This window comes from Manis javanica, chromosome 11, assembly GCF_040802235.1.
Source record: "Manis javanica isolate MJ-LG chromosome 11, MJ_LKY, whole genome shotgun sequence".
Lineage (NCBI taxonomy): Eukaryota > Metazoa > Chordata > Mammalia > Pholidota > Manidae > Manis > Manis javanica.
In genome coordinates this window covers 100,488,827-100,512,780 of record NC_133166.1, presented here as the reverse complement: position 1 = coordinate 100,512,780, position 23,954 = coordinate 100,488,827, and the positions used below count along the sequence as shown (strand labels likewise).

At 48.6% G+C, this 23,954-nt stretch overlaps 1 protein-coding gene across 3 annotated transcripts; it reads right to left on the bottom strand.

Annotated features, from left to right (window-relative positions):
• Nucleotides 1-518: 518 nt before the first annotated feature.
• CD34 (CD34 molecule) lies at nucleotides 519-22,598 on the bottom strand. Of its 3 annotated transcripts, none has more exons than XM_073216996.1 (8): nucleotides 22,441-22,598; nucleotides 13,616-13,798; nucleotides 12,709-12,962; nucleotides 11,594-11,674; nucleotides 3,456-3,606; nucleotides 3,156-3,208; nucleotides 2,654-2,818; nucleotides 519-1,976 (listed from the first exon to the last, which is right to left on the bottom strand). In XM_073216996.1, the coding sequence occupies exons 1-8, from the start codon at nucleotides 22,517-22,519 to the stop codon at nucleotides 1,791-1,793; spliced, it is 1,152 nt and encodes a 383-aa protein (XP_073073097.1). In that variant the 5' UTR covers nucleotides 22,520-22,598; the 3' UTR covers nucleotides 519-1,790. The 3 variants fall into 3 exon arrangements, with proteins under 3 accessions (XP_073073097.1, XP_036871114.2, XP_073073098.1); XM_037015219.2 differs by lacking the exon at nucleotides 22,441-22,598 and adding an exon at nucleotides 21,117-21,135; XM_073216997.1 differs by having other exon boundaries at nucleotides 1,965-2,103.
• Nucleotides 22,599-23,954: the final 1,356 nt, after the last annotated feature.

Genomic DNA, 23,954 nt, shown 5'->3' with positions numbered 1-23,954 from the left:
ACTGGGGCGGGGGGGAGGGGCGGGGATTGCACTTACAGACGTTTTTGCAGTTGGGCTGCTTTCTTAATGCTGAGGGTGGAATCCACCCCCTCCTCAAGCAGGCAGCCGGGTCTCTAGAGCAGAAGTCCCCCTTGGCGAGGGGCTGGGGATGTGTGCTAACAGAAGGTGCGAGGGACAGGGCCCCTTCCCTTTGTTTTGCATACCGACCAAAATGTGCCTCTATCGCAAAAGGTGTCCATGCAAGGTACAGCTTTAAGTCTTCAGCACACCACCCTCCATCCTGAAGGTTTGCGGCATCCTGGTCTGCGTTTCTACTAGAACCAGCCAGCTTCCCTATGAGCCTCCCTAGTCTGCCCCTGGGTTGGGGAGCAGTTGTCAGACTTAGCTAAAGGACAGCATCCTGGTTGGTGCCTGTGTCCCCTGAGATGGTCTCACCTGCTCCCTGGCTAGCCCCGCCATCCTGGCGAGACTGCTCCGACATTCACACACACCTCGCTGAGACAGAGCCACAGAACAGATGGGCTTCAGTATTACTTTAATTACAATATTTACACACACCATTTTTTATTCAGAAAAAAAAATGCACCCAGTGTTCCAATCTCTGGAAAGTTTTTCCAACCGTCATTCAAACCAGGATCCCTGCTCACCCCTCTGGAAAAAACAGACAAAAATGAGGGCCTGGGTCCCAAACAGAGGGGGCTTCTGGCAAGGGTCCTCTGGAGATGTCCTGGGACCTTGACCATGTGAGGGTGCAGAGCAGTGCAGGGGGCCCAGGTGGGGGAGGCAGAGACAGAAAGGAGTCTGCTGGGGGACTGAGGCCACAGCTCCACCAAGGAGTCGGGGAGAGGAAGGAGGAAGCCATGGAGACCCAAGGAGAGCCTGAGAGCAGGGAGCATCCTCAGAGGAGCTCAGGGATCTGGCCCTGTGGTCCTGTCCACTCTGACCCACAGGGAGGAACAGGAGCCCAAGAAGAGGTTCTGTGTGGTCCCCGAAAGACCAAGACTGAGCTGTCTGCTGCCACCCATTTGCCCTCACAGGTGGGAACACGTGCACCCATGCGCCCCCACCTGTCCCCCAGACAGACACAGGACACTGTTGTACAACTTGGGGCCTCGTTCCAGACTCAGCCAGAAAACCGCACGGGCCTCTGTGCACAGATGGGAGAGGAACCCGTGGGGCTCGGGGGATCTTGGGCAGCAAGAAGGAAGCTGGTGACGGAACCCACAGTGACTTGGAGGGGAGCAAGGGAGAGGGCATAAGACAACAAGCTTTTCTGGCTATGGCATTACAGAGGAGCAGGTGCTACGGGATGCTTTGGTTTTCCTAACGTAGGGAAAACAAAAATAAGGAAGAAACAGGAAATGGCAAAGCCCCCTGGGAGGAATTATATCCCAGAAGAGCCCAAGCTTTCCTCCAGGAGCTCCCATAACGTGGCAGAGGACGGAAGAGGAAGGGACCCATGTGTGAAAGCCACAAGACCATACTCCGTCCCCCACCCCCAGGAGCTTCTCCGCAGCTTGGCTTTAGCCCCCCATACCTTTCCTCAAAGAAGACCAGAGTCTGGGCTCAGATAGGTAAGTCAAAGGCAGGGGTTACCTGCCTCTCCCCAAGGTGGAGAGAACCCCTCAGCCTGGGGCAGTACAGGGCCCCAGGAACAGCCTCCGAGGCTGCATGCAGCGGGAAAGGACAGAACAAAAGGGTGGCACCTTCAGCGTGGAGGCGGTGTGCAGCCAGATGGAGGAAGAGGCCCCTTCCCCAAACCTTGCCCAGCCCTGCCCCACCCAGCCGAGTCACAATTCAGTATCAGCCACCACGTGTTGTCTTGCTGAATGGCCATTTCTGGAAGTGGCCTGGCCGGTCCCGTTCTCCTGAGCCCCTCGGTTCACACTGGCTTTTCCCTGAGCCTCAGGGGCAGCCCCAGGGCCTGAGTTATAGCCCTGGCCTCCACTGTTCTCCGTGTAATAAGGGTCTTCGCCCTAGACGGTGTATAAATAAAGGAGCATTATCTAGTAAGCAGGAGAGTGAGACGGTGGGGGGAGAGGAAGTGGTTGCAGCTGCGGTGAAGACTCCTTGCTTCCGGAAGAGCGGTCAGGGCTCCAGCTCCTAGAGGAGAAAGGGCAGAAGAGAGGCACTGCGCCGCGCCACCGCAGCTCAACGGCCTGTTCCTGCCAAGGACTGGGCAGGCCCCAGGGTGGGATGACGGCCTCAGAGCAACAGACAAAGCCAAGAGTCAAACCACAGCCTGCCCTCCCTCTCATGAACACTTCTAAAGTAGATTTTCCTTCCATGTGTCCCCTTCTTGTGAGCCAGGGGGCACCCAGGGACATTTAATTACATGCAAATAAGTGTGGCTCATTTAGCAGCCTGTCTGGTTATACCCAGCTGAACTATCCTAGGAAAAGTCTAAATAGATGAAATGAAATATCTGCTACCACAGTGAGCAGGTGGACTGGCCCTAGTGCAAGCAGCCTCCTTAACCTGCTAGGTACTGTTTTGACTCACCCACGGACATGGTAGTGTACATGCACGCCTATCCCTGTGTAAAGGCGCAGGGGTGTCCTTTCTAGTATTTCTCCTCCCCAACCATGACATTTATGGACCTCTCCAGAAGCCTGCTATCTTCATTTTCTTTGCCATGGACAACAGAACTGACCAGCCTTTCCCCTGTGGGGCTCCAACTGCGGCGGTTCATCAGAAAATAGCCAGTGGTGCCCAAGACAGCCAGCAGGATCCCTGAGGTGACCAGTGCAATCAGGGTTTTACGGGAATAGCTCTGGTGACTCCCAACATCTTGTTCAGAGAAGCCACGGATACCCAGCTTGAAGAGAAGACACAGAAAAGAGAGCCTGTCACTCATGAAGCACATGTTCTTGAAGACAACACAGCGCACACTAGACCCCTATGTGTGACCCAAAAGTGAAATAACACAAGACGACACTGACTTCATGGATTTTCTAAACAGGATTTAAGACTGACATTTCTTAGTTAAGCTGCACCATAAAATTTTGGTTCAAGCGTGGAAAGGTGAGGACTGTCAGAGCAGGATGCAGGTGGAGGAAGGACAGGTCTAGAGCAGAGAATTACTCTCTCCCCTACTCTGGTAACCTCCTCGGACCCAGTATTTCCTCTGAGTCCCCTCATTTCAAAACACTTACCTTACTCAGCTCGGATTTGTGCTCTTTCAGAAAATGGAACTTGCTGTGAAGTTCTAGAATTAGAAACAGGGGTGGCTAAATGAGAAGCTGGAAGAGATCGTCCTGGTCTGCCCTACTATGCACTGTTCTAGAAGATGCTCGGAGGGCGAGGGCAGCTCATCTCAAGAGGGCCTCCCCTAGTCAGCCCAGCCCTTCCCTAGCACCTGTGCTCTCTGAACTACAATGCCTGATTTTTTACACAGGATCCTCTAATCTCTGCCCTGTTCCCTCCCTAGACCCCAAAACAGATGTGCCCCTTACCTGTTACGTTGGCAAAGACCAGCAACAGGCAGCGATGCCTCACCTCAGACTGGGCAAGGAGTAAGGAGCATACCCTGGCCCCAGCCTCCGCCTGCTCCTTCCCACACAGCACTTGCATCAGTTCCTCTCCATGGTCCTTCTTAAAATTCTCCTGGGAAGCCCAAAAACATGGTGAGCAGGAGGTGAAATTGCTCATAGACCCTGAACTACATACAGGGTCTCAGGCAATCATTCCAACTAAAGTCACACTGTTACCCTCCAAACAGAAGAACGCTTTTTCCTAAAGTTCCAACTGGAAAAAGAAAAATCCTGTGAGCTGTGTATGTGCAAAAACTCAATAGAAAAAAAGCTCAAAACCTGTCCAGTACTAAAACATAAATCTATGAGTGTCTTAAAATGCCAGAGGACAAATTTAGGAAACATCATCTTCCTTAAGGATTGCCCGTGTCCTCATATACTATTCAAATTAAATTTGAAAGAAATTGTCAACACAGAAAATACTAATAGTGCAATACTAATGAAGAGAAAATCCTTTGTTTCAAGGTTACAATAGTCACAGATGTTGGAGCAAAAGCCAGGGGAAGAGGGAGGTAGGGAACAAATCCATGATTATAGACTCAGTGCAATCCTTCGTACTCCACCGGTGAGCACAGCTCCAACTGAAATGCTGTTTCTAGCTTTCCACCCCCTTTCCCACTGAAAATATGGAACCCCACTTTGCATGAGGTTCACAGATTGCTCCAGGCTGAGTGTCCATAGGACCCAGACACTCGGACCCAGAGGGCTGGCTCGGATAATTCTTCAACAGAGGAGTCCCAGAAAGCACTGGCAGTACCCCTCCGATATCCTGTTCTTACACCTCCTGGGATTTATTCCAGCAGCCTCCAATCAAACCGGCCTCCCCACACAGGAAAGGACTAAAACCAAGACTCTCTCCTCTGTCCAGATGGCAGATGGCGGAGGAGGAAATGCCTGAGCAGCTCTGACAACTTTCCTGTGAAGGGAAAGCTGTTAGGCATGTGGGGCCCGTCGGGACTGAGCCTCCGTGGAGGAGAAAGCTTTCCTGTTTGTGGGGCAGGACTGCTCCTCGTGGCAAGGCCGGGGAGCCCTCCCAGCTGGGAAAGCAGCCGCAGTATTTTCCTACTGCTGTGGCCCAAGGCAGGGTCAAGGCTGGCTTCAGGCCCCAGCTTTCTTCTATCAGCTGGAGTTTGAGGGAGTCCAGTGCAGCCCACGAGCCAAGGTCACAGAGGGATGGATTAGGCCGCTGCGGCTTCTCCCCTCAGAGAAAGGACTGATCCTACAGGTGTCTGAGGACATCCTTGGATAGAAGCTCTGCTTCTGGAAAAATCCGGCTCTTTAAAGTAGCATTTGCTGTAGGAAGTCTGGACACCACTTTGGATATGACCAGAGGCCTCTTTCCTCTCCAGGCCCATTTCTCGTCGGATGGCCTTACATCGCTTTCGTGTGAGCACCGCCCGCTCCCTAGCACCATGCCGGGTGGGTGAGGAGGAGCGAACTCTGGGCTTCCGACGGGTTTCTTTGAAATGCGTGTCCTTCCTGACAGAGGCAGAGGGAAAGCTGCACAGTCTAAACAAGCCGTACAAAATGTCACCCGCCTCAACCCGCTGGGTGCTAAGAGGCTGCACCTCAAGGGCAGCCAGCTGTTCTCATGTTTATCGAGCCTTGAATGGAAGACACTGTGAAAACCCGCGTGTGCATCCTGTGTGGTGTGTGTGCGGCCGGAAGGGGTCACTACGAATTCCACATGGTCAACGTTCTCAGTTTGCGTGGCATTGAACATTACTCTGTCTCTGGCGCTGTTTTAAGGGCTTTGCACATTGATTCATTTAGGCCTCCCACCAGCTATGAGATGGAGACAATTATTCTCCTCATTTTATAGATGAAGAAACTGAAGCACAAAGACACTAAAAGGTGGCAGAGTTAGTTACACGGTAAGTACCGTAAGCAAGGAGGAACTCAGGTGCTGTGGGCACTGAGTGGGGTTGCGCACACGTCCGGCTTGTGGTTATCAGAAACCGCTCTGCACAGGCCTTGAAGCACGCACGGTACAGTGAAGGCAGGAGAGGCTGGTGGGAAAAGGCTTTTGGACCGCGGAGTACCACCACCAGGAAGCCCAGGCCTGCAACCTTCACAACCCTCGTCGCAAGGAGAATGAACACTGCTTTCCCCTTTGGGGTCCCCATCCTTCAAGCGCAACTCAGATCCCCCCTCCTTGGGGAAGCCAGGGCTGTCTCCCATCAGACTGGGCACCAACCCTTGCTCTGCTATTTACCACATTCTTTGCAAGTCATGCAGCCAGTCTGAGTGTCAGGTTTCTGAGCTGAAGACTGCGTTGCGGCACCTGAAGAGGTGTTGTAGGAGGAGTTACCCAACCAGGTGTTTGGAACAAATGGGCCCCGGATAAGTGGCAGCTGTTATTACCACTATTAATAACAGTAATAACCTATATACTACAGCGTGTAGAATTTTGAAGGTCAATCATATTCTGCCTTACTGTTATTGTCGTTTCTCTCCAACTAGACTGCAAGACCTCTTAGTGGGGGGAGTGGGTGTGTATTACCTAATTTTGAACCCAGACTGCACTAAGCATAGCACCAAACAGAAGGACTCACTGAGCTGTTGTTCAACTTAACATCCTAACAGGTTTGGCCTCTACACTGGGTCCCTCCACCCCTTGCTTAGTTTCTTGGACTAAATTCAAGGGAATAACAGTGGCCAGCCACCCACTCTGGAATCCAACAGCATCAGTGAATTGTGTTTGAGTCTGGAGAGGAGCAGGTGGATCCTGAACAAAGCACAATGCTTCTCCGGATGCTGGAAATAAACATCCTCCCCCAAGAGAGGCCTGGGCAGCCTGCATGGGAGAGTGGGCAGCAGGAAGCCACAGCCTCACCTCTTCACTCATGGGAATCAGATTTACAAGCCCCTCACTGCATTTGCTCACAGGTGTTCCTTTGCAAAAATAATAACCACAATAATGAAACTTCCAACCTTCTGACAGTAGCACCCTCAAACTTTGTAAAAACTCTTACCATGTTAAAGAAACATGTTAAGCATTAGTCAGCAGAGAGAAGCACAAGTATTTTTCAAAACGACCTTTAAGATATTTTCCAGGGTAGAGATTCTACCATTCATCTCTCTTCCTCCCTGTCCTTTCTATCTCACTCTGTCAATAATTTTATCTACTTTGGTGTGAGTTTGACAATGCAGGTTGAAACCTCTATTTTCATACAGAGACTGGTGTAATTAATGGACCTGTTACAAGTCATGTAACAAGTGGGCAGCTGCCCAAGGGCGAGAAGCTAGGCTCTTTCCAGGAGACACGCTGTCTCCCTCAGTCCTCCATCTGTAAGTTATTTTTTCTGAATGGAAACTGACCTTTGGTGTTTGGGAAGAGGGTAAGGAAGGCGTGGGCTGGAGGCATATGATCTGGACGCAGCCTGCCTCAGATGAAGTCAAAGTGACAGAATAAGGGCGATGTGAGCAACCTAGTAAATACAACCCCTGCCGATAAACACATGTGGCTCTAAAGAAAGGTAGTTCTAAAAAACAAATCGGCGCAAAGACTTGAATAGAGATTTCTACAAAGAAGATATACAAATGGTCAAAAAGCATATGAAAAGTTGCTCGACTCATTAATCATTAGGAAATGCCAGTCCAAAGCACAATGAGATACCACACTATGCCCAATAGGATGGCTACAATAAGAAAAAAATAATAATAGCAGACCATAACAAGTGTTGGTGAGGTTGTGAGGTTGCAGACAGGTTGGAAGCCTTGCGTCCCGATGGTGGGAATGTAAAATGGTGCAGCTGCTATGGAAAACAGTACGGTGCTTCCTCAAAAAGTTAAAAAACAGAACTACCATATGATGAGGCGATTCCACTTCTGGATATTCCCCACCCCCAAAATGAAATCAGAGTGTTAAAGAGAGATTTGTATACCCATGTTCATAATAGCATTATTCACAATAGCCAAACGGTTGAAGTAAACCCAAGTGACCACTAGTGGATAAATGGATAAGCAAAATGGGGTAGCAACACACAATGGAACATTATTCAGCCTGAAAAAGGAAGGGAGTTCTGACACAGGCTGTAACACAGATGAAACTTGAGGATAGTATGTGAAAGTGAAATAAGCCAGTCACAAAAAGATAAACACTGTATAATTCCACTCATGAGAGGTACCTAGAGGAATGAGATTAATAGAGATAGAAAGTAGGATGGCAGTTGCCAGGGCCTGGGAGGAGGGGGGACAGGAGTCAATTAATGAGTGTAGACTTTCACCTGCAGAAGGAGACAAGATTGCACGACAATGTGAATGTCCCTGACAAAGTACTAAACTGTGCCAAACATGGTTAAGGTCATACATCCTATGTTTATTTTACCACCACCATAAAAAAAAAAATTCTTGGTGGATTCCCCTGGATAAATGCATATAGCATAAGAGAGTAAAGTAAGCTCCCATTTTGGAAACTATTTGGGAAACTACCACCACACCAACTTAAGACGACACTGAAGCAGAGAGAATGAAAATCAGACTTCGGGGACACATTCTTCTACTGAGGGTTCTGGGATGCTAACAGGTCCCGGGAGAAGAGTGTGGAATTGCCTTCCCTTCTCCTGCCTACGGGTAAAGGACCGGGAACATCAGGAGAGGGCTTGGGAGACCAGTGTCTGCAGAACACACATACAGACGACAGGCCTGAATGATCCACAGATCAAGAGGTAACAGGTTGGGTACTCAGTCTACACCAGTACAGATCAGTATCTGCATAACTGAGAACCAAGCACGCATTATTCCTGTCATGGGAATATGCTAGATGCAGGAGCACGGCGCCACTACATAACTACTCCAGGATGTGACGTTAGGAGAATCCAAATCCTTCCTGCTTCTCATTAGGCAGTTTCCCACAGTTAGAACCAGTGCGTAAGGCCCTCTGACACCACAAGTACAAATGCAACTGAAGGAAAATTAAGAGGCACTACATTACTCACGACTTTTGGAACAGACTGATTATCAGACAAGCATGCCGTAGGATTCAAGGAAAAGGAATCTGGGACACAATCAGGAGCTGTGGCTAAAAGTTCTGGAGTAATAATTGTTGACCAGGAAAAATTACCTTGGGAAGGAACAGGAGACACTGCTTCTTGGGGGGCTGGGGAAGAGGAGCCCTCAGGAAGAAAGGGGCATCAACAGTGGTGGAAGGACCCCGGAAGCAATACCATGGCATGTTACGTAACAGGTGACTCATTGTAATGTCCAGTGGGAAGGCTTCTTCAGGATATGGCTGTTGCTGCTGTCTTTCCACATCCCCACTCCTGGCTCCTCCCCACATCTCAGAGGAGTGTGCAGACCTGCTCAACTGTGGCACAAAATGGATTGGACCACAGAGAGAAAGAGACCACAGCACAGTAAGGGGAGTGACTTCTCGAACAGCAGTAAGTTTCTAGCACTTGTCTTTTATGATGACCCTAGTTAAATGTGAACATTGAAGAGCAACGGACAGACACACAGAATGCTCTGCAATTAGCTCTAAGGTGGTGGTATAAGGAAGTAGATTTCAGGTGCACACCAGTTTGATACACAAGCAAATAAGTGCTCAACCAAGATGATACTAAAAAGAAAAGAGGGTTACATAATAGGTGTTAAATAACAGGCAACTCATTGTAATGAGGGATACAAACAAAAAAGAGGGTTAATTGTCCTTAGCTATCATTTGCAAAGAGGTTGGCAAAAAAGTTTTTGCATCATAAAAAGAGTATTACTTGTCCATTGTATATTCATGTTTAAGTTAACTATTTTGCAAATTGCACTTAAGTATTCCATTGTGTGAATGTATGCCTTCACAATTCCTGTTGTTTTTTAAAGTGCTAGGTTAAATAATTCCCTTAGGTATAATTTTAAAAGATCTGTGAGTTACAACTCCCCACCTGAAAATCAGAGATAACGTATCAGTAGTCAGAATGGACAAAATCAGTAACTTAATGCCCTCTACAATCTACAGAATTAACTTAGATCACATATACGGTTCCTTTAAGTGGATTCCCAACTTGAAAGAAAATGGGTTTTTTTTATAAGTAAAGACCGTTCTTCCTGTCATCCCACCCTTTACCCAGGAAGTTGTTACTGCCAAGAAATTGCATTTACTGAAACAAAGCAAGGACTCCACTATCACCATTAAAAATGAATACGGTGTTGTACAGTCTTACCAATGCAATAAGACATGAAACTCAAACAAGGTATCACTACTATAAAGGAGAAAAACAACATATTATTGAGACAGGGGCCGTAGATGTAGTCCAAGTAGAGTAAAGGCCTCCGGAGGGGGCAGGGCAGGATGTCTGCAGTCAGAGCAATGTAACTACATGCAAGGAAACCCCCCCTACTAAAACTCTTATGTTAAACATTAAGCTCTAGAATCATTCTTCAGTGAGATCAGTTAATGTTTCCCAGATAAAGAAGAGTAGCACATGTTTTATTATGCTAATCATTTGTAATCGTGTGTAAGATTCACGTTAGCATGCTACAAGGCCCAGGCCTCTGTGCTGTCTTTCTTCCTTCAGATCTGATGAGGTGATTTTGCAAACAGAGCGACCCAGCTGTAGACCGCATAGTAAAAGGCAGGAAGAATTCCATCTTGAAGATAAGATTGCATTTTAACACCCAGGAAGTTCAAGAGGCAGGATTCTTCAGCAAGTAGACAATACCTTAGCCCACCTTGGGGGCTGGGCAGGCAGCCTTTTGATGTGCTCCCGGACCAAGACGCCAGTGTCCCAGAGAGAAATCAAGGCAGGAAATTCTTTATGTTAATTTTTAATATTCAGGGACCACTTAACAAGTCCACACCCCTAAACTCTTTTTCACATTCTCGAAAAATCCTCAACTGTCTATAAAACCGCCTAGACAACGCACCACTAAGGACTCTCTTGTCCCCTCCTGGCGTGAGCCAGGCTCCGTCCTCTCACTTTCTCTCTAAATAAAAGCCTGCACCTCGCTCTCCTACCTTGGCTGTTTGTGAAGCTCATTCTTTGGCTTCCTGAACAAGAACCCCGGCATCATTATGATAGAGAACATGATAGATTATTTTAAAAGCAAAAACAACGAAACCTATAAAGACCTCTTAGAATTACTAAGGAGGTTAAAGAAAATGGATAAACCCAAAATAATATTCAAAACTCAAGCTAACTTTCTGATATTACCAGCAATATTCAATTGGAATATATAATGGAAAATCTATAATATAAATACTCTTAAGAAATCCATAAAACCAAAAGGAAAAGAACTAGTTTTTAATTTTTAGAAACTAAAAAAAAAAAAAACTTAACACTAAAAAACTAGAAAAAGTAGAGGCATTTTACAGCAGTTCTAATGAAAATTTAAATGAGGTTTTTTTGGCTGGGAGGGTTTAATCTCAAGATGTTCCTAAAGTTTTTCTAAAAGAGTAGATGAAAAAAATACTTTACAGTTTTTATAGTGTAATGAGCAAAGACCTGCCTGAATGGATATTAAAAGTATTATAATGTAAAAGTATAGTAATTTTTAAAAATTTAAAACAGGCAAAAAAGACAAATTGAACAAATAAAATATCTGAAGAATATGCTCTGGGACATATAGAACATCACATAAGCTAAGAGAAGCATTCCAATCAACAGAGGGAATCATTCAATAAACAATGTTAGGAAAAAGGGTTCTATGGAAAATACAGCAGTATAGCAAACAAAAATCTACATGGATTAAAGAGCTATATGTACATAATAATAAACGAATTGATATTTTAGGTGACTAATTTATGTTTCACAAAGGACTTTCTTAACATGAAAGCAAACGGATCTCTGACAATTTATATATTAAAGTGTACTACAGAGGGGAGAAAAAGTAAATTGAAATAAAATTGTCTTTGCCTTCTTTGTCCACCAGATGGGGCCTCTTACTCCCTAAACCCAACACTCAGCATTGGAAGTAGCTGATCCAGCTACTGTACCTCAACCCCCACCAGAGTCCCCTCCAGGCCACCAGAGCCTAAGAAAGCTCCTGGGGGACTGTGGGAGGGGAGTGGGGGAAGGAACGGGTGAGGGTCGAGGTGCCAGGGGGAGGGGGGGTGTAGTTTGACTTACACAGCTGGAGGTCTCATTTAGCTCCAGGCAGATACCTTGGGACAATTTCACTTCTTTGACTGGGAAACATTTGATTTCTCCCTGTATTAGAACAGAAAGTAAATAAACCAGTGTCTTTGCCCCTCATTTTTATCCCCATCTCTTGTCCAGCTTGACTTCTGCGAGGTATTCTCTGAAGAGGTTTTGGAGAAGAGGAAATTTAAAATTTTGTTTGGGGTCTAGAGATCTGTAATAGTCACTCTTCCTGTATCTTCACACCTCCCGCCACCCCCCCACTAACTCTCCCCCACCCGCCCCACATTTCCACCCAATACTCAAAACTTTTGTTACTAGCCTGGGCTTGCAGGCAAGTAGCTATTTGCAATCTCTGTAAACATTGGCTGGGATGGTGCAGAAATGAGAGGGGAGGATCTTTTCTCACAGGGGCTGTTTTCCCTCTAGTGAGTTGGGCACTTGCAGTAAGGCCACACAGCCAAACAGATAACGGGGTAGCCAGGCAGATCTTGGGGACACTCACTTCCTCCTGGCTCCGAGGACTTTAAAAACAGAAAACAGGCAGGTACCCCAGGTTCCATGCCTTCATATTTTCTAACTTTCCTGCAGAAAGCTGTTGACAGCCACAGGCGCCGAGGCTGAGAAGGGCAGGTTGAGCTCACCATCCCCGGTCCACCAGCTCCTAACTGCCTCTCTGTGCCTGGCACAACCACCCAACCCTCTCACATAGAGGAAATGTTTTGACCTAAATATTTGGAGAAAGGAGCCCCATTAAGTGGAGGATGGTCTGCAAATATGCCCAAAGGGAAATGGTACCTGGTCAAAGCCCAGACCAAGAGGTACTAAAAAGAACCACAGAGGATTGGGTAGACTCCTGAGAATCCCCTTTACTCTCTACACCGTAGAAACGCAATACCTATGGCACAGATCAGCCCTGCCACCCGACTCTGCCCTCCTTCCCCTTTTGGTCCTTTCCAGCAATATTTAAGCTCCATATTTTCCATGCTAGTGCCTACAAACCCAAATCCCACTTGTTGGGATGAGGGCAGGTTGTGGGGAAGAGAGGTTGTACACACATGAAGTAAAGGAACAATCTGCCATTTTTGGCCCAATTCACCCACCTTGATGGTCCTTGGGGTAGAAGACAATGATGTATAGGTTTCAGTGGGAGTTATCACAGAGCTGGTGATATTGTATGGGGGACTGGAAACATTTCCAGGTGACAGGCTGGGCTTCAAGGTTGTCTCTGTAATCGAAAAGTTGACTAGGGTAGAAGATACTGTGGTGGCTAAAGAGGTCTGAGATTGCACAGAAGAGTTCATAGTTGTGGGAACTGGGGTGATCACAGAGGTAGACGTGAGGTTGACTGTAGGCTCTGGAATAGACCAAAATACAAGTGTGCATGTGAGCACATTTGCATAAACACACACACACACACATTTCACTCACTGTCTTGAATTAAGACCTTTTAGATAATCACATAGGCACGGACTGGAACCCAGAAAGGGGAGCTTGAGGGATGTAGAGCTGCAGCATGTCACCCTTACCAAATTCATTTCATTTCAAGCCAGCTGTTGGAACCACAGCTGTAATCTAGGATGTGTAAGTGGCGTCTTCAGCATTCTGAGACTGAACTGGGTGCTGGTCCAACCTAGAGAAGTCACAGATCCCCAGTGTGAACCTGTACATGCCTTCCTTTACTTAGAAGAGAGCAGAGGTCCCTAGGGTGTCCTCATCTGATCCTTGTTCTATCACTAAGCTGAATTCAGCAGGACAGCAGGGTCCCAGGAGCATTCCTGATCAGAATTAGCCACCAAGGCACTGGCCTCAGAAAGCTGTCACTACAGGAAGAATTATCTAGACCTTATACTTCAAGGTTCCCCAAACATGATGCCCAAGCCATTATTAGAAAGGGCTTGAATATTCCTATCTGCCTGGGAAACAGAGAGCAGGGCAGGAGGGGAGGCATCGTAATGCTTTACCCAGGTACCAGCAGCATCCCTCTGGGGCTTGAGGCCAATACTCTACCTGAGATGGCTGCTGTAGTCACATTGCTGTCCTGAAAGACAGGGTGGGAGGTGGTATTTCCAAGAATATTTGGTGGTGTCGTTTCCTCGTTGGATACAGTTGTAGCCACAGTTGAAATTATTGCTGTGGGAGATGATTTTGTGGCAGCAGAAGTTGAGTTTTCCAAACCTGTGAACCCAGAGGCTATAGGGAGATAAGGAAGAAAGGTCAGAAACTAAATCATCCTGGAACCTCATGATACCACCTGATTCAATTTCTTGACTTCAGGTAGAATCCATCTAGAACGTCACTGCCACCATTTGTAAGGGAGTGGCCTCAAAAACATCCTCCTGGACAGGCAACTGATTTCCCACTACTAGATTTTTCCTGAGGAAACGGGAAATGCTTGTATGTACCAAGTGTCTGGTGTAATATTATTTCTAGGAAGGCAAAGCTGCAAGCAACTAAATGAATTACAATATGTTAAATGTTATAGGCACTTAACATACCATGATCATTTCAAATACAAAATTATGAAAAAAAAAAACTGTAGCACCATGAGAACACGAGGCAATGCTCATAACATGTTAAACAAAATATTCAAATATCAAATTGTTCTTGAATAAATACTGCAAGGATCTAAAATGTTGGGGAGGATGTGCCTTCATTTCCTTTTTAATGTGCCCTCTCTTTGTGTTATTCTCCATCCAGCATATTACCTCTTGGAATGATTACTAGATTCATACCATCTCTATGCAATCCCCTTAAAAATCCATCCTCCCCAGACTTCCCCATTCCCAAACTCCCTTCATTCTTTCCTTCATGGCCTTCAAACCTGTCCTTTCCTTGCCCAGAAGAGCCGCAGCAAGCAACTCCAAGATCTCTTTCTGGAAGCTCTGACCTGGGAATGCGGCTGATGGACGAGACAGCATAAGGCCTGGTTTCTCATCTTACATTGTGGGAAGATCAGAGAGTTCAGCTCTGGCTCAGCCAATAGCTCTGTAATTTCATGTGTGTGTGTGTACCTCAGTTTACCAGTCTCTAAAGTGAAGGTCTTTCCCTACATGGATTGTTGGGAGAATCAATTGTTAAATTGTTATAATAGTGTTCCTTGTTCTCATTGTTTGCTGAACATCTTCCTCTGGGTCCTTGCCCTTCCAGGTTTCCTGGGGTCCTTGCCCTTCCGGGTTTCCTGGGGTCCTTGCCCTTCCGGGTTTCCTGGGGTCCTTGCCCTTCCGGGTTTCCTGGGGTCCTTGCCCTTCCGGGTTTCCTGGGGTCCTTGCCCTTCCAGGTTTCCTGGGTAGCCAGCAGTGCCATCCCTAGACCCAGGCAGGAGAAGCTCCCTGACCTGTGCTTTACTATCTACACTCTGTCCCTCTTCTTGCTCTGCCCTTCCCCAAACCATGAAGAGTCCATGGGACCATCAGAGAGGTACCCTCTCTTCTAGATCATACGCTGGGACCAGAACTCCTAGGACTTCTTGCTCAAATGGCTCTTTGCCCACTTGAGGCCCTGCATGGGCCTTTCTTCCAGTCTATCCTTCGGAAGGTGAACTAAAAAGCCAGCGTCTGCACCTCCAAGCCCCAAGGGTGGCCAAGGGGTGGCTTTTTCTAGGGAGAAGGGTTAGCTATTAAGTGTGTGAGTGGGGTGTCCCTTGCATGCATGCAAGTTCCCCTATAATGCAAGCTAGAGTCCTGGGTAAGAGAGCAGAGGAGTGGGCTGGGGCCATGGGCCATCTCTTCCTGCTCAGCTACACTGGGGCACTCAATCCAAGACTGGGAGAGTCCCATATTCAAACCTGGCCTTCCAAGGACGCATGGAGGTATGTTTTTCAGGATAAGAAGATAGAAAATATTTTATTTATCAGTTGGTTGGTGTGATGTATAACTTTGAAGTATTTAGACATGGAGTATGTGGGCCTCCACTGTACTCCTGGCTTGGGCCCTACGAAGGTTAGGGGTGGACTTGGTATTGAGATCTCACGCTTTGCAGTACCATCCTTAAGGAAAGGCTCCTGAGGGTCCCAGGCCCACCCTAAAGCTTGTCTCTAAGTTTTCCTGATTAGATCCGGGCCTGTGTTTTTCAGAAGTTTCCAGGTAAATAGCATTGTAGAATGACACCTCTTCTTTCCCTTAGCATCAAGAGGGAAGTTAGGCTTGAGTTTCAGGGCAATTAACCTGGAGCCATGAATGCTTCCCCCAAAGGTGGCAACTAGTCTCACCCTCTCACATCTGCCTCCCTCCCCAACCTGCTGCCAATAAATTGTTATTAGCGGTGAGCACAGAAATCGTATGGTATCTTATGTGTCAGGTGAACACGAAGAAGTGTTACCACTATCTTCAACTGAGAGGTTAAAACCTGAATCACCAAGGTCTTGGCCAGGAGTGAAGGCCATGGTTCATACGGGGAGAGAAGCAGGGGGGCCACTAAGGTTTAGCTGACTCTCAAGTAGCAGCAGCTGTGGGTTGGGGAGGGTCTACACTGTGAGAACTGGAATGTGTCCCCCACCCCTGTGGATAGAAAAGGATGGGTCCTGTCTGGCTTAGGTCAGTGGGGATAGGGGGGCAGTTATCAAAATAGAATAGTTAGGGAAACAGGTCCAGCCTTCTCCTGCCCTAAATAGGACCCACTCAGCAATCTGACTATAAGGTATGACTTCATTGTAGGGGCAGGTAGGGGGCGACATTTAACATCTGGACACCGACCTGAAGGACACCCTCTCAAGACACCATTCCAGTGAGCCCTTGGAATGCCCCCCTGATACCACTCTCCCTGCTCACGCTTTTCTCTCCCCCCTCCCATTACATTAGTAACTGGGAATCCCATCTGGCCCAGCCCGTTCTCCCTCCAAAGGAAGCTGGGCCTGGCTGAGGTGATGTCATGCTTTTGAACCCCTCCACCAGGGCCTCCTTCACCCAGACAAACAGATCTGAACTTTTCCAGATGTGAAGAGAGACCTGCTGCTAGTTCTGAGGACAGAAGTGCCTGTGCCAGATGAGTGAAGCAACCCTGAAGCAAGGCCAGCCTCCATTCCCCGGGGGTCGGGCTCCTGGCTGCAGCCACCTCCCCCGACCCGCCACTTGGCCAAGCCCTGAGCACCAGGTAGCAGGGTCCCTGCGCAAAGCCAACAGACCCCCGACCTCCAATTCATGTCCCCGAGCCTAGGGTGACCGGGAAAGCCTCCGAGACCCTGGAGAAACAGGACAAAGAGGGAGAGCAGAAAGGCAAGGCTAAGTGCAGGGCTTAGGGACAACTTGGTATAAATCGAGGGGACACCTTGGCAGGGCTCAACATGCTGCAGCGTAGGAACCGACAGTGAGGGCGCCTCTTGGGTTCACCGTCCCTAGGGCTCCCTTTACAGAGCCCCCACGGAGACTGGATCTTGGAGGAATGACATTTACAAGAATCAAGACGGACCACAGGTTTCGCTGTTATCCTACCTCCCCCAGTCCCCTAAAACACACACCCATGGCATTAAACCATCACATGCTCGCCTTTGTTTATATGAGTTTCTTAACCCCAGGGGAGTAGTACCAGCCTATGGGTCAGATTCTAAGAGAGTCCATGGAACCTTCGCTCCATTCCATCCCAGACTGGTGGAATAGCCCTTCCCCCCAACCCAACGGAACATGAGTACAATTCAAAACGGAGCGGAAGGCTAGCTTCTACTGTTCACATCTCTTCCCACCTTCCTGAACTGTGTCTCCCTAAGGGCACTGTTGGACCCTAGGTATCCTATTTGATCTCAGCTCATGAACCTGGAGCAAGGGGAGGAGACAGGGTGTCAGGAAGTTAGCAAAATGAAGATTCTAAAATGCCAAATAGAATGTCACATGATTCATACAGTAAAAGTCAGGGTCCTTATTCAGAGGCAATTACTCATGTTTTGCACACAATTCTAAAAAGCTTGGTTAACTGAAAGCTCAGCTAAAGCTAAACATTAAAAAGAGGCTATTAGAAGCAAACAATTAGAAGCAGCAACGGCTGAAATGAAGAAACGGAAATAAATGAAAAACATACATGACTATCAAAACCCACACTAGTCTGGAATCATTTATGGTAGGAGTAAATAAATATATACACTTTAATAAGCATGAGCATATCACTGAGTTGCACCCTAATCAAATTATTTTCATGAAACATCTGAATCATTTTTTTTTTTGGTAGTCTAAGGAAGGAGAGGGGTGTGTGATACATTGTTAAGAGATTTCTAGCTACACTTAGTAAGTTGAAGCATCTTTTAGTCTTTAACGAAGGTGTACCAATCCTCCGATCCCATTTTTTTGGTGATGATGTTGCCTGATCCCCTAACCAGCCCCATTCTGCTCATCTGTTGGAATATTCTAGCACCTGGCCCAAGAGGGGTTTCTTGGAGGAGTGTTTTGGGTGTCTCAACCCATAGAGAAAGAACCCTAGGAAGAAGAAGAAATACACTGGCCTCTGCTGGGAGCCCACAGCCTGTTTGATGAGAAAACAGCATTGCCCGGGAACAAAGAACTCGGGTGTTAAAATTAGACCATGTTCAAAGGCTCCTCTACATTTTCTACCTGTGTGGTCTTGGGAAGCTTCTGTTAACTCCCTGAACCTCACCTGTAAAATGCAGATAAAAATAGTCCCCCTCTCTTAGTTGTTTTGAGGAATACTGGAGATAAGAGGTGAAAGCACTTAGTCTGGTAAACACTCATGAAATGGTGGTTATCTTCAGGACAGGCCCTTTTCCTTCTGCTTCTCAGAGACCTTACGCCATGTATCTCCATCACTTATCTGGCACAAAATCATATATGCTGTCTCCTTGTAATCTCAGTTGTAATCTCAGTTACATGATACATTTGAGTGCCAGAACCACCTCTTATACTTGGGTTTTACTCAGGGTGCTTAGCACGATCCTGAGCTTGGAATAAGCACTTGGACTGAATGGAGACTGTCAGGCAGGTTCACACCAACCACCTGTAGGTAGAGGGGTCTTATTCAGTGCTGTATTTTAAGAGGAAATTTATTAAATTAAGGAGTATCCATGGGAGGGTAATTAGAATTAAGTGAGTTTTAGAAACCAAGTCATATGCTTGAGGGCCTAGTGTTATTTCATCTAGATCGGGGGTTGGCAAACCATAGTTGCTAGACCAAATCTTGCCCGTGGGCTGTCTGTTGCATGGCCAGTGAGCTAAGAAAGGCTTTTGTGTTGCAACTGTTGTAACACAGAAAGGAGCAGAATATGCATCAGAGATCCATATGGCCTCCACAGTCTGATATATTTACTCCCTGGCCTTTTACAGCAAACGTCTGCTGACCTCTGATCCAGAAAAGTAGAATTTGAGGTGGGAGAATGAATGTTTCAAGATTCACTTCACTGATTTATTCACACTTATTTTTCATAAGCACCAGTGATGTGCCAAGTGCTGTGGAAGCACAAAAGGAGAGAAAAGTCTTTCCCATGGCTTGATCATGTCATTAGAATTTAAATAAGACTCTGACCTCAAGGAGCTTATAGTTTAATGGGGCCAACTAGAAAGATCATTAAGGATTGTCATGAAAAAGACTTCATGATTAGAAATTATAGGAAAGCTACTCTCACTCCAATACAAGAAAAGCTTAAAATGACTATTTTTTAACAAAATGGAAATGAACTACTCTGGGAGACAGTGAGCCCCACATCTTTCCTGGGAGCATTCGGGAGGCACCTTTGTCTCAGTGAGTCTGGGCCATGTTGGACTAGGACAGACATCAGGGTGGATGCCTGCCTTTGGTGTGAACATAAACCAAGTGTGTGTGGCCTGAGTCTTCCCAGTGTACTGAGATTTCCCTTTAATTGTCAAATAGCATGTCCTGAACCCCATCCACGTACTGTGGAACCCCAATCCCTGAGCGTTCTTGGGGGCCTTTGTCTCAGTCACCTCTTCTCCCATTTTCCTCATAGCCGCCGACACCTGTTTCTCAGCTCTGTGCACCCCTGGCCTCAGGCTGCAGCGGGCTAGCCAAGCACCATGGACCGAGGCCAGTGTGTGCTTCCTGAAGGGGTGAGATACAGCCCTTGAGAAGGTGGTGTTTTTATTCTTTTTCCACACCTTCACATTTTCAGCTCTGCACACTCAGGGCCATTTAGTTAGGCCCAAGAAAGTCAATAAGAGGGAGGCCTGAGCACCCTAGGGTGCATCTGGATAACCATCAGCCTTGAAGGAAAGCCCAAGCCCCGCTGGCCCAGGGTGCACCGGAATCAGGCAGTGAGACCGTAGGACATGGAATCTGTTGCCCCTTTGGATTTGTTTTGGTAAGACTCTGAGCCTGGGTTTATCTGCTGTGACTCGGCCCTCCTTGCCCTGAGCTTCCGGAGACAGACTCAGGGAAGGAAGGAGATGAGGACCAGTGAGCAGGAAGCCCAGGAGGTGGAGCCAAAGGGATAAGAAAGATGCCCGGGCGCTTTATCAGCCACACAGGGATGCTGCTGAAGACTGACTTTTGCAGAGGTTGTGCCAGCTGGACTGACCCTGCAAGGGAGGGCCCTGGGGACCACGGAATTAGTCACAGGTCCTAAAGGCTGCCTCTCGTTGGTCGCCATGTGGCAGAGGTTCAAAGGGTGGAGTCCTCTCTCCTCCGGAAAATATCTGATAAAATTCTTTTCCTTTTTCTTTTTTCCCCCTCTTACATGTAGCCCCAGACAGGATATGGGTGTGGGGTCATCAGGCACGAAGGACCCAAAGGAAGAAGAGGAATGTGAAGGGGCGGGAATGAGGGGTGTCACTAGGGAGAGAGGAAGGACATGCCGCAGAGGGCTTGCAGGGAAGTGATACCCTGAGCCCCACAAATGAGATTCCCTCATGACGCATTCCCTGCTACGGCAATGCTACCTGGTGGCCTCTCAGCCCCCGCCCCGACTCTGGTCACCACCGAGAGTCACCCCATCTCCAACAAAGAGCCTGCTTTCGGTTGGCTGCTGTACCCATCCCCCTGTCAACTTCTCACAGGGGCAGAAACCTCCCCAGAACAAAGTTTTCTCGGGGTTAATAATGAGAAAGCCACAGAACCCTTTCCGCCCTAAATTTCACAGTGGTAAGAGCACACGCGACTTTCTTCAATGTCCGTTTGTTAGCATTTCAAGGTGCAGTCACTCATTTCCCCACAATGTACCCCAGGACAGAAAATACCTCCTACTAGTACAAAAAATAAATAAACCACACAGACCCCACAAAGCTTCTGAGGCAGGTATAAAGCTGCAAATTGGCCCAAGGAATCTGGCAAGATTAAGAATAGAGACCTATTCCCCAGTCCTCACCCCCAGAGCAGAGACTGAAATTCTCAGTATATCTGCTCAAGGTTAAGTTGCTCCCCCACCCCCAGGGCTGCAGGCCAAGGCGAGACTTGAGACCAGCCAGCTGAGGAAATAAGAAAAGGGTGGGCCTCATTCAGCCCAGGACCAGGTCATCACTAGCTGTGCAGCCAAAGGAGACTGGAGCATCCGAGAGGAATCAGAGCACTTGACCCACGCACCCCCATTAGGAGGGTGCAGTCTAGCACCCAGAGGACTTACCCATTCTAGGCCTTTCACACCCGTGGCAGCTTTTTCCCTGCCCCAAAGGGCATGCATGTCTGGGGCTTCCAAACAGGTCAACCCAGAGGTGAAGTTTAGAGTTTCTTTCAGCCCAGTGTCTCTCTCCAACTGGGCAAACCCAAAGGGGGACAGCAGAGGAGACTGACAGCCAGGAGGCCTAGCTGACTGGCTCAGGTCACTCTGTGGGGCCATAGTGGGTGGCCTTTGGGACACAGTAAGAATAGGGAATTGGGAGCCCTGGAAGGCTGGCATCAGAATATGGAGCAAAGGGGAAAACAACTTAGTATGTTTAAAATCTTCCAAGGGCAATGAGATGGGATGGAGAACATTTGCCCCCAATACAAGCAATTAGGAATACATGCTTGCTGAGTTCTTTTTTTTTTAAAGTAAGAGCAAGGGCTTAGTAATCGCGGCATGTGCAGCTGGCTGGAGGATCTAGCCTGTCCACTAGCCTGCTGATCTGCCCACTAGTCTTAAAACAAAAGGGTGCAGGGGAAGAAAACCCCAAATGTAACAGGTTTGTTCCCTGGTACGGGGTTCTTGTGGGGAGAGGGAGGCAGGGCGCGGCACACACTCCATCTACCACCACCTTCCGCAAGGTGGGTGGGTGTGGGTGTTGGAAGAGGGAGTTGTAACTGAACTTTCCGATCTTAAATGAAAGGCTTTTTTTTTTTTTTTTTTTTCACGGACCGCTCTTCGCTGCAAACGCCCTTGATCACCGAGGTTAGCCTGCTCGCGGGCCTCCTGGGCGTTGGACCCGGGGCCTCGTCCCGGGTGGCTTGGCCAGCATTCCGTGAATGTCCAGCGCCGGCTGCCCCTGTCCCGGTGGTCGCTGGACGGCCTGCGCGCCCTTCCCCGCACCCCGCGGCTCTCCGAATCAACGCTCAGCCGCCAATTCCTCCTACTTCTCCCCTCCTTCTCCTGGTTCTGGCTCCAGCCTTGCGCTCCGCACCTCTGGCAACGCGAAGACACACTGGCATCTTCAAAGCGCTTTCTTTTACGAGGCAACTCGAGCCATCGCGGAGTCCGGCTGTGGGAAGCCCGGGGCGCGCCGCCCGGTTTCCACCTGGGCTGGTTCACGCTCCCGGCGCGCGCCTTCCCCTCCCGTGCCAGCCCGCCGGTTCCAGGCGAGGCGCTGGGCTCAAGCGGCCTGGTCCCCGCACAGCCCGCGGCCGCCGTGGGCGCGGGGGCGCGGGCCGGGCCAGGGGTCCCTGCCTGCGCTCCGCACCGCCCTCCTGCGCGCTCAGCTCCGGGGGCGCGTCCACCCTCCCGCCGCCACGCCGGGCGCGCGGCCGATACTCACGCAGCAGGCTCAGCATGCAGAGCGCGGTCCAGCCCCGCGGCATCCCGCGCCCCGCGCGCGTGCCCCTGCGCCCCAGCATCCTGCCCGCGCCGCTGCGAAGAGGTGCACAGACCCGAGACACTGCGCGGCCGCCGGGCGCGCTGCCCCCGCCCCTCCGCCCGGCCGTGGGGTGGGCGATTCTTGCTTTTTCCCCTCCCCTCCCTCTTTATTCCTGGCAAGGCCGGCCCCTCTCCTTGGCTGCCACTAACGTGAGCTTGCTTGCTTGCTTAGCCCCAAAGGCGGAGGACGTTAGCAGGGAGGCTGGGGTGGCTGCCGTCGAGGCCAGAAAAGCTGGAGGTATGTGCAGGCCCTGCACTACTTGTTCAACTTTTTGGGGAGGCCCCGTCTTACTTTTGCGAGTATTGGACCTCCACTTCAATTTTAGCCCTTTGTGACAGCCTTGCTGGTGGCTGGGGCAGGGGCCAGTCTCCCCTTAATTTTTTTCCCCCTTTCCTTTCCTTTCTGTTTTTCGTTATTTTTAAGTTTTAAGCCAAGAACAGGCTTGCAGGAGGAATCTGTGAGGACGTGACTTTACAAGTGTGAGCATTTTGCTAATCTGGTAAAACTTACCACCTGTCCCCATCTGATGCATTTAATGACCTTCGATTCGTACCAGAGAATCTGCTGCAGGTAACGAAGCATAAAGAGCGAGCAGGACACGTGAATGACCGTCATTATTCATTTTACCCCTTCAAACCATCCTTGTCGATTTTTCTTCACACTTTTTTTTCCTGCAAGATCTGTTAGTATTAGTTCAGAGAGTCTTCCCTGCGACAGTCCCCATTTAACCACACAGTTTGTTCCCCTCCCCATCATCATAAAGACGAAGGACTGCCCTAGCATTGGGATACCTTCTCTCCAGGCTTTCCCCCCTCCAGCTGTGGGTCTGAGTCTCTGGGACTTCATCTCACTTCCCATGAGAAAAAAGACTTCCTCCGACTGCTCCCTCTACTACCTGACTGATCCTAGAACCCCTTGTTCTGGATGTGGGTAAACTGAGCTGCAGAAACTCTGCCGGGGCGTCAGCCTAATCACAGATTGGATTGGGGAGGTGGAGATGGGATTGGGGAGCAGATGACGGCACCAGTGAGGGAGTAAGGCGCCGTCTCGGAGAACATGCTCTGACATCCTTCGTGCAATCGCAGGATTGCTGACTCCCAGTCCAGTTTCTTCTGTGATGTCTGCGCCACATAGCACCCCCCACTACTCCCTCCTCTGATCCTTTCTGATTTACTGCCCTGCAGATCCCCTAGAATTATGAAAGTAGATTTTTATGATCCTTTCACCTGCTATGCATTTGGTTTGTACAAGGGAAGGGTGACCAGGTCTAAAGACAAACCCCAAAACTCCCTATTCTGAGGTTGTTGCCTAACTTTCCTTTAAATAGGAAACAAAGCCTTTCATCATATGATGAAACCAAAGGCTTAAGATGCAAATCTGAAAGAACACCGTGGTATGATAGGACTGTTTTAAAG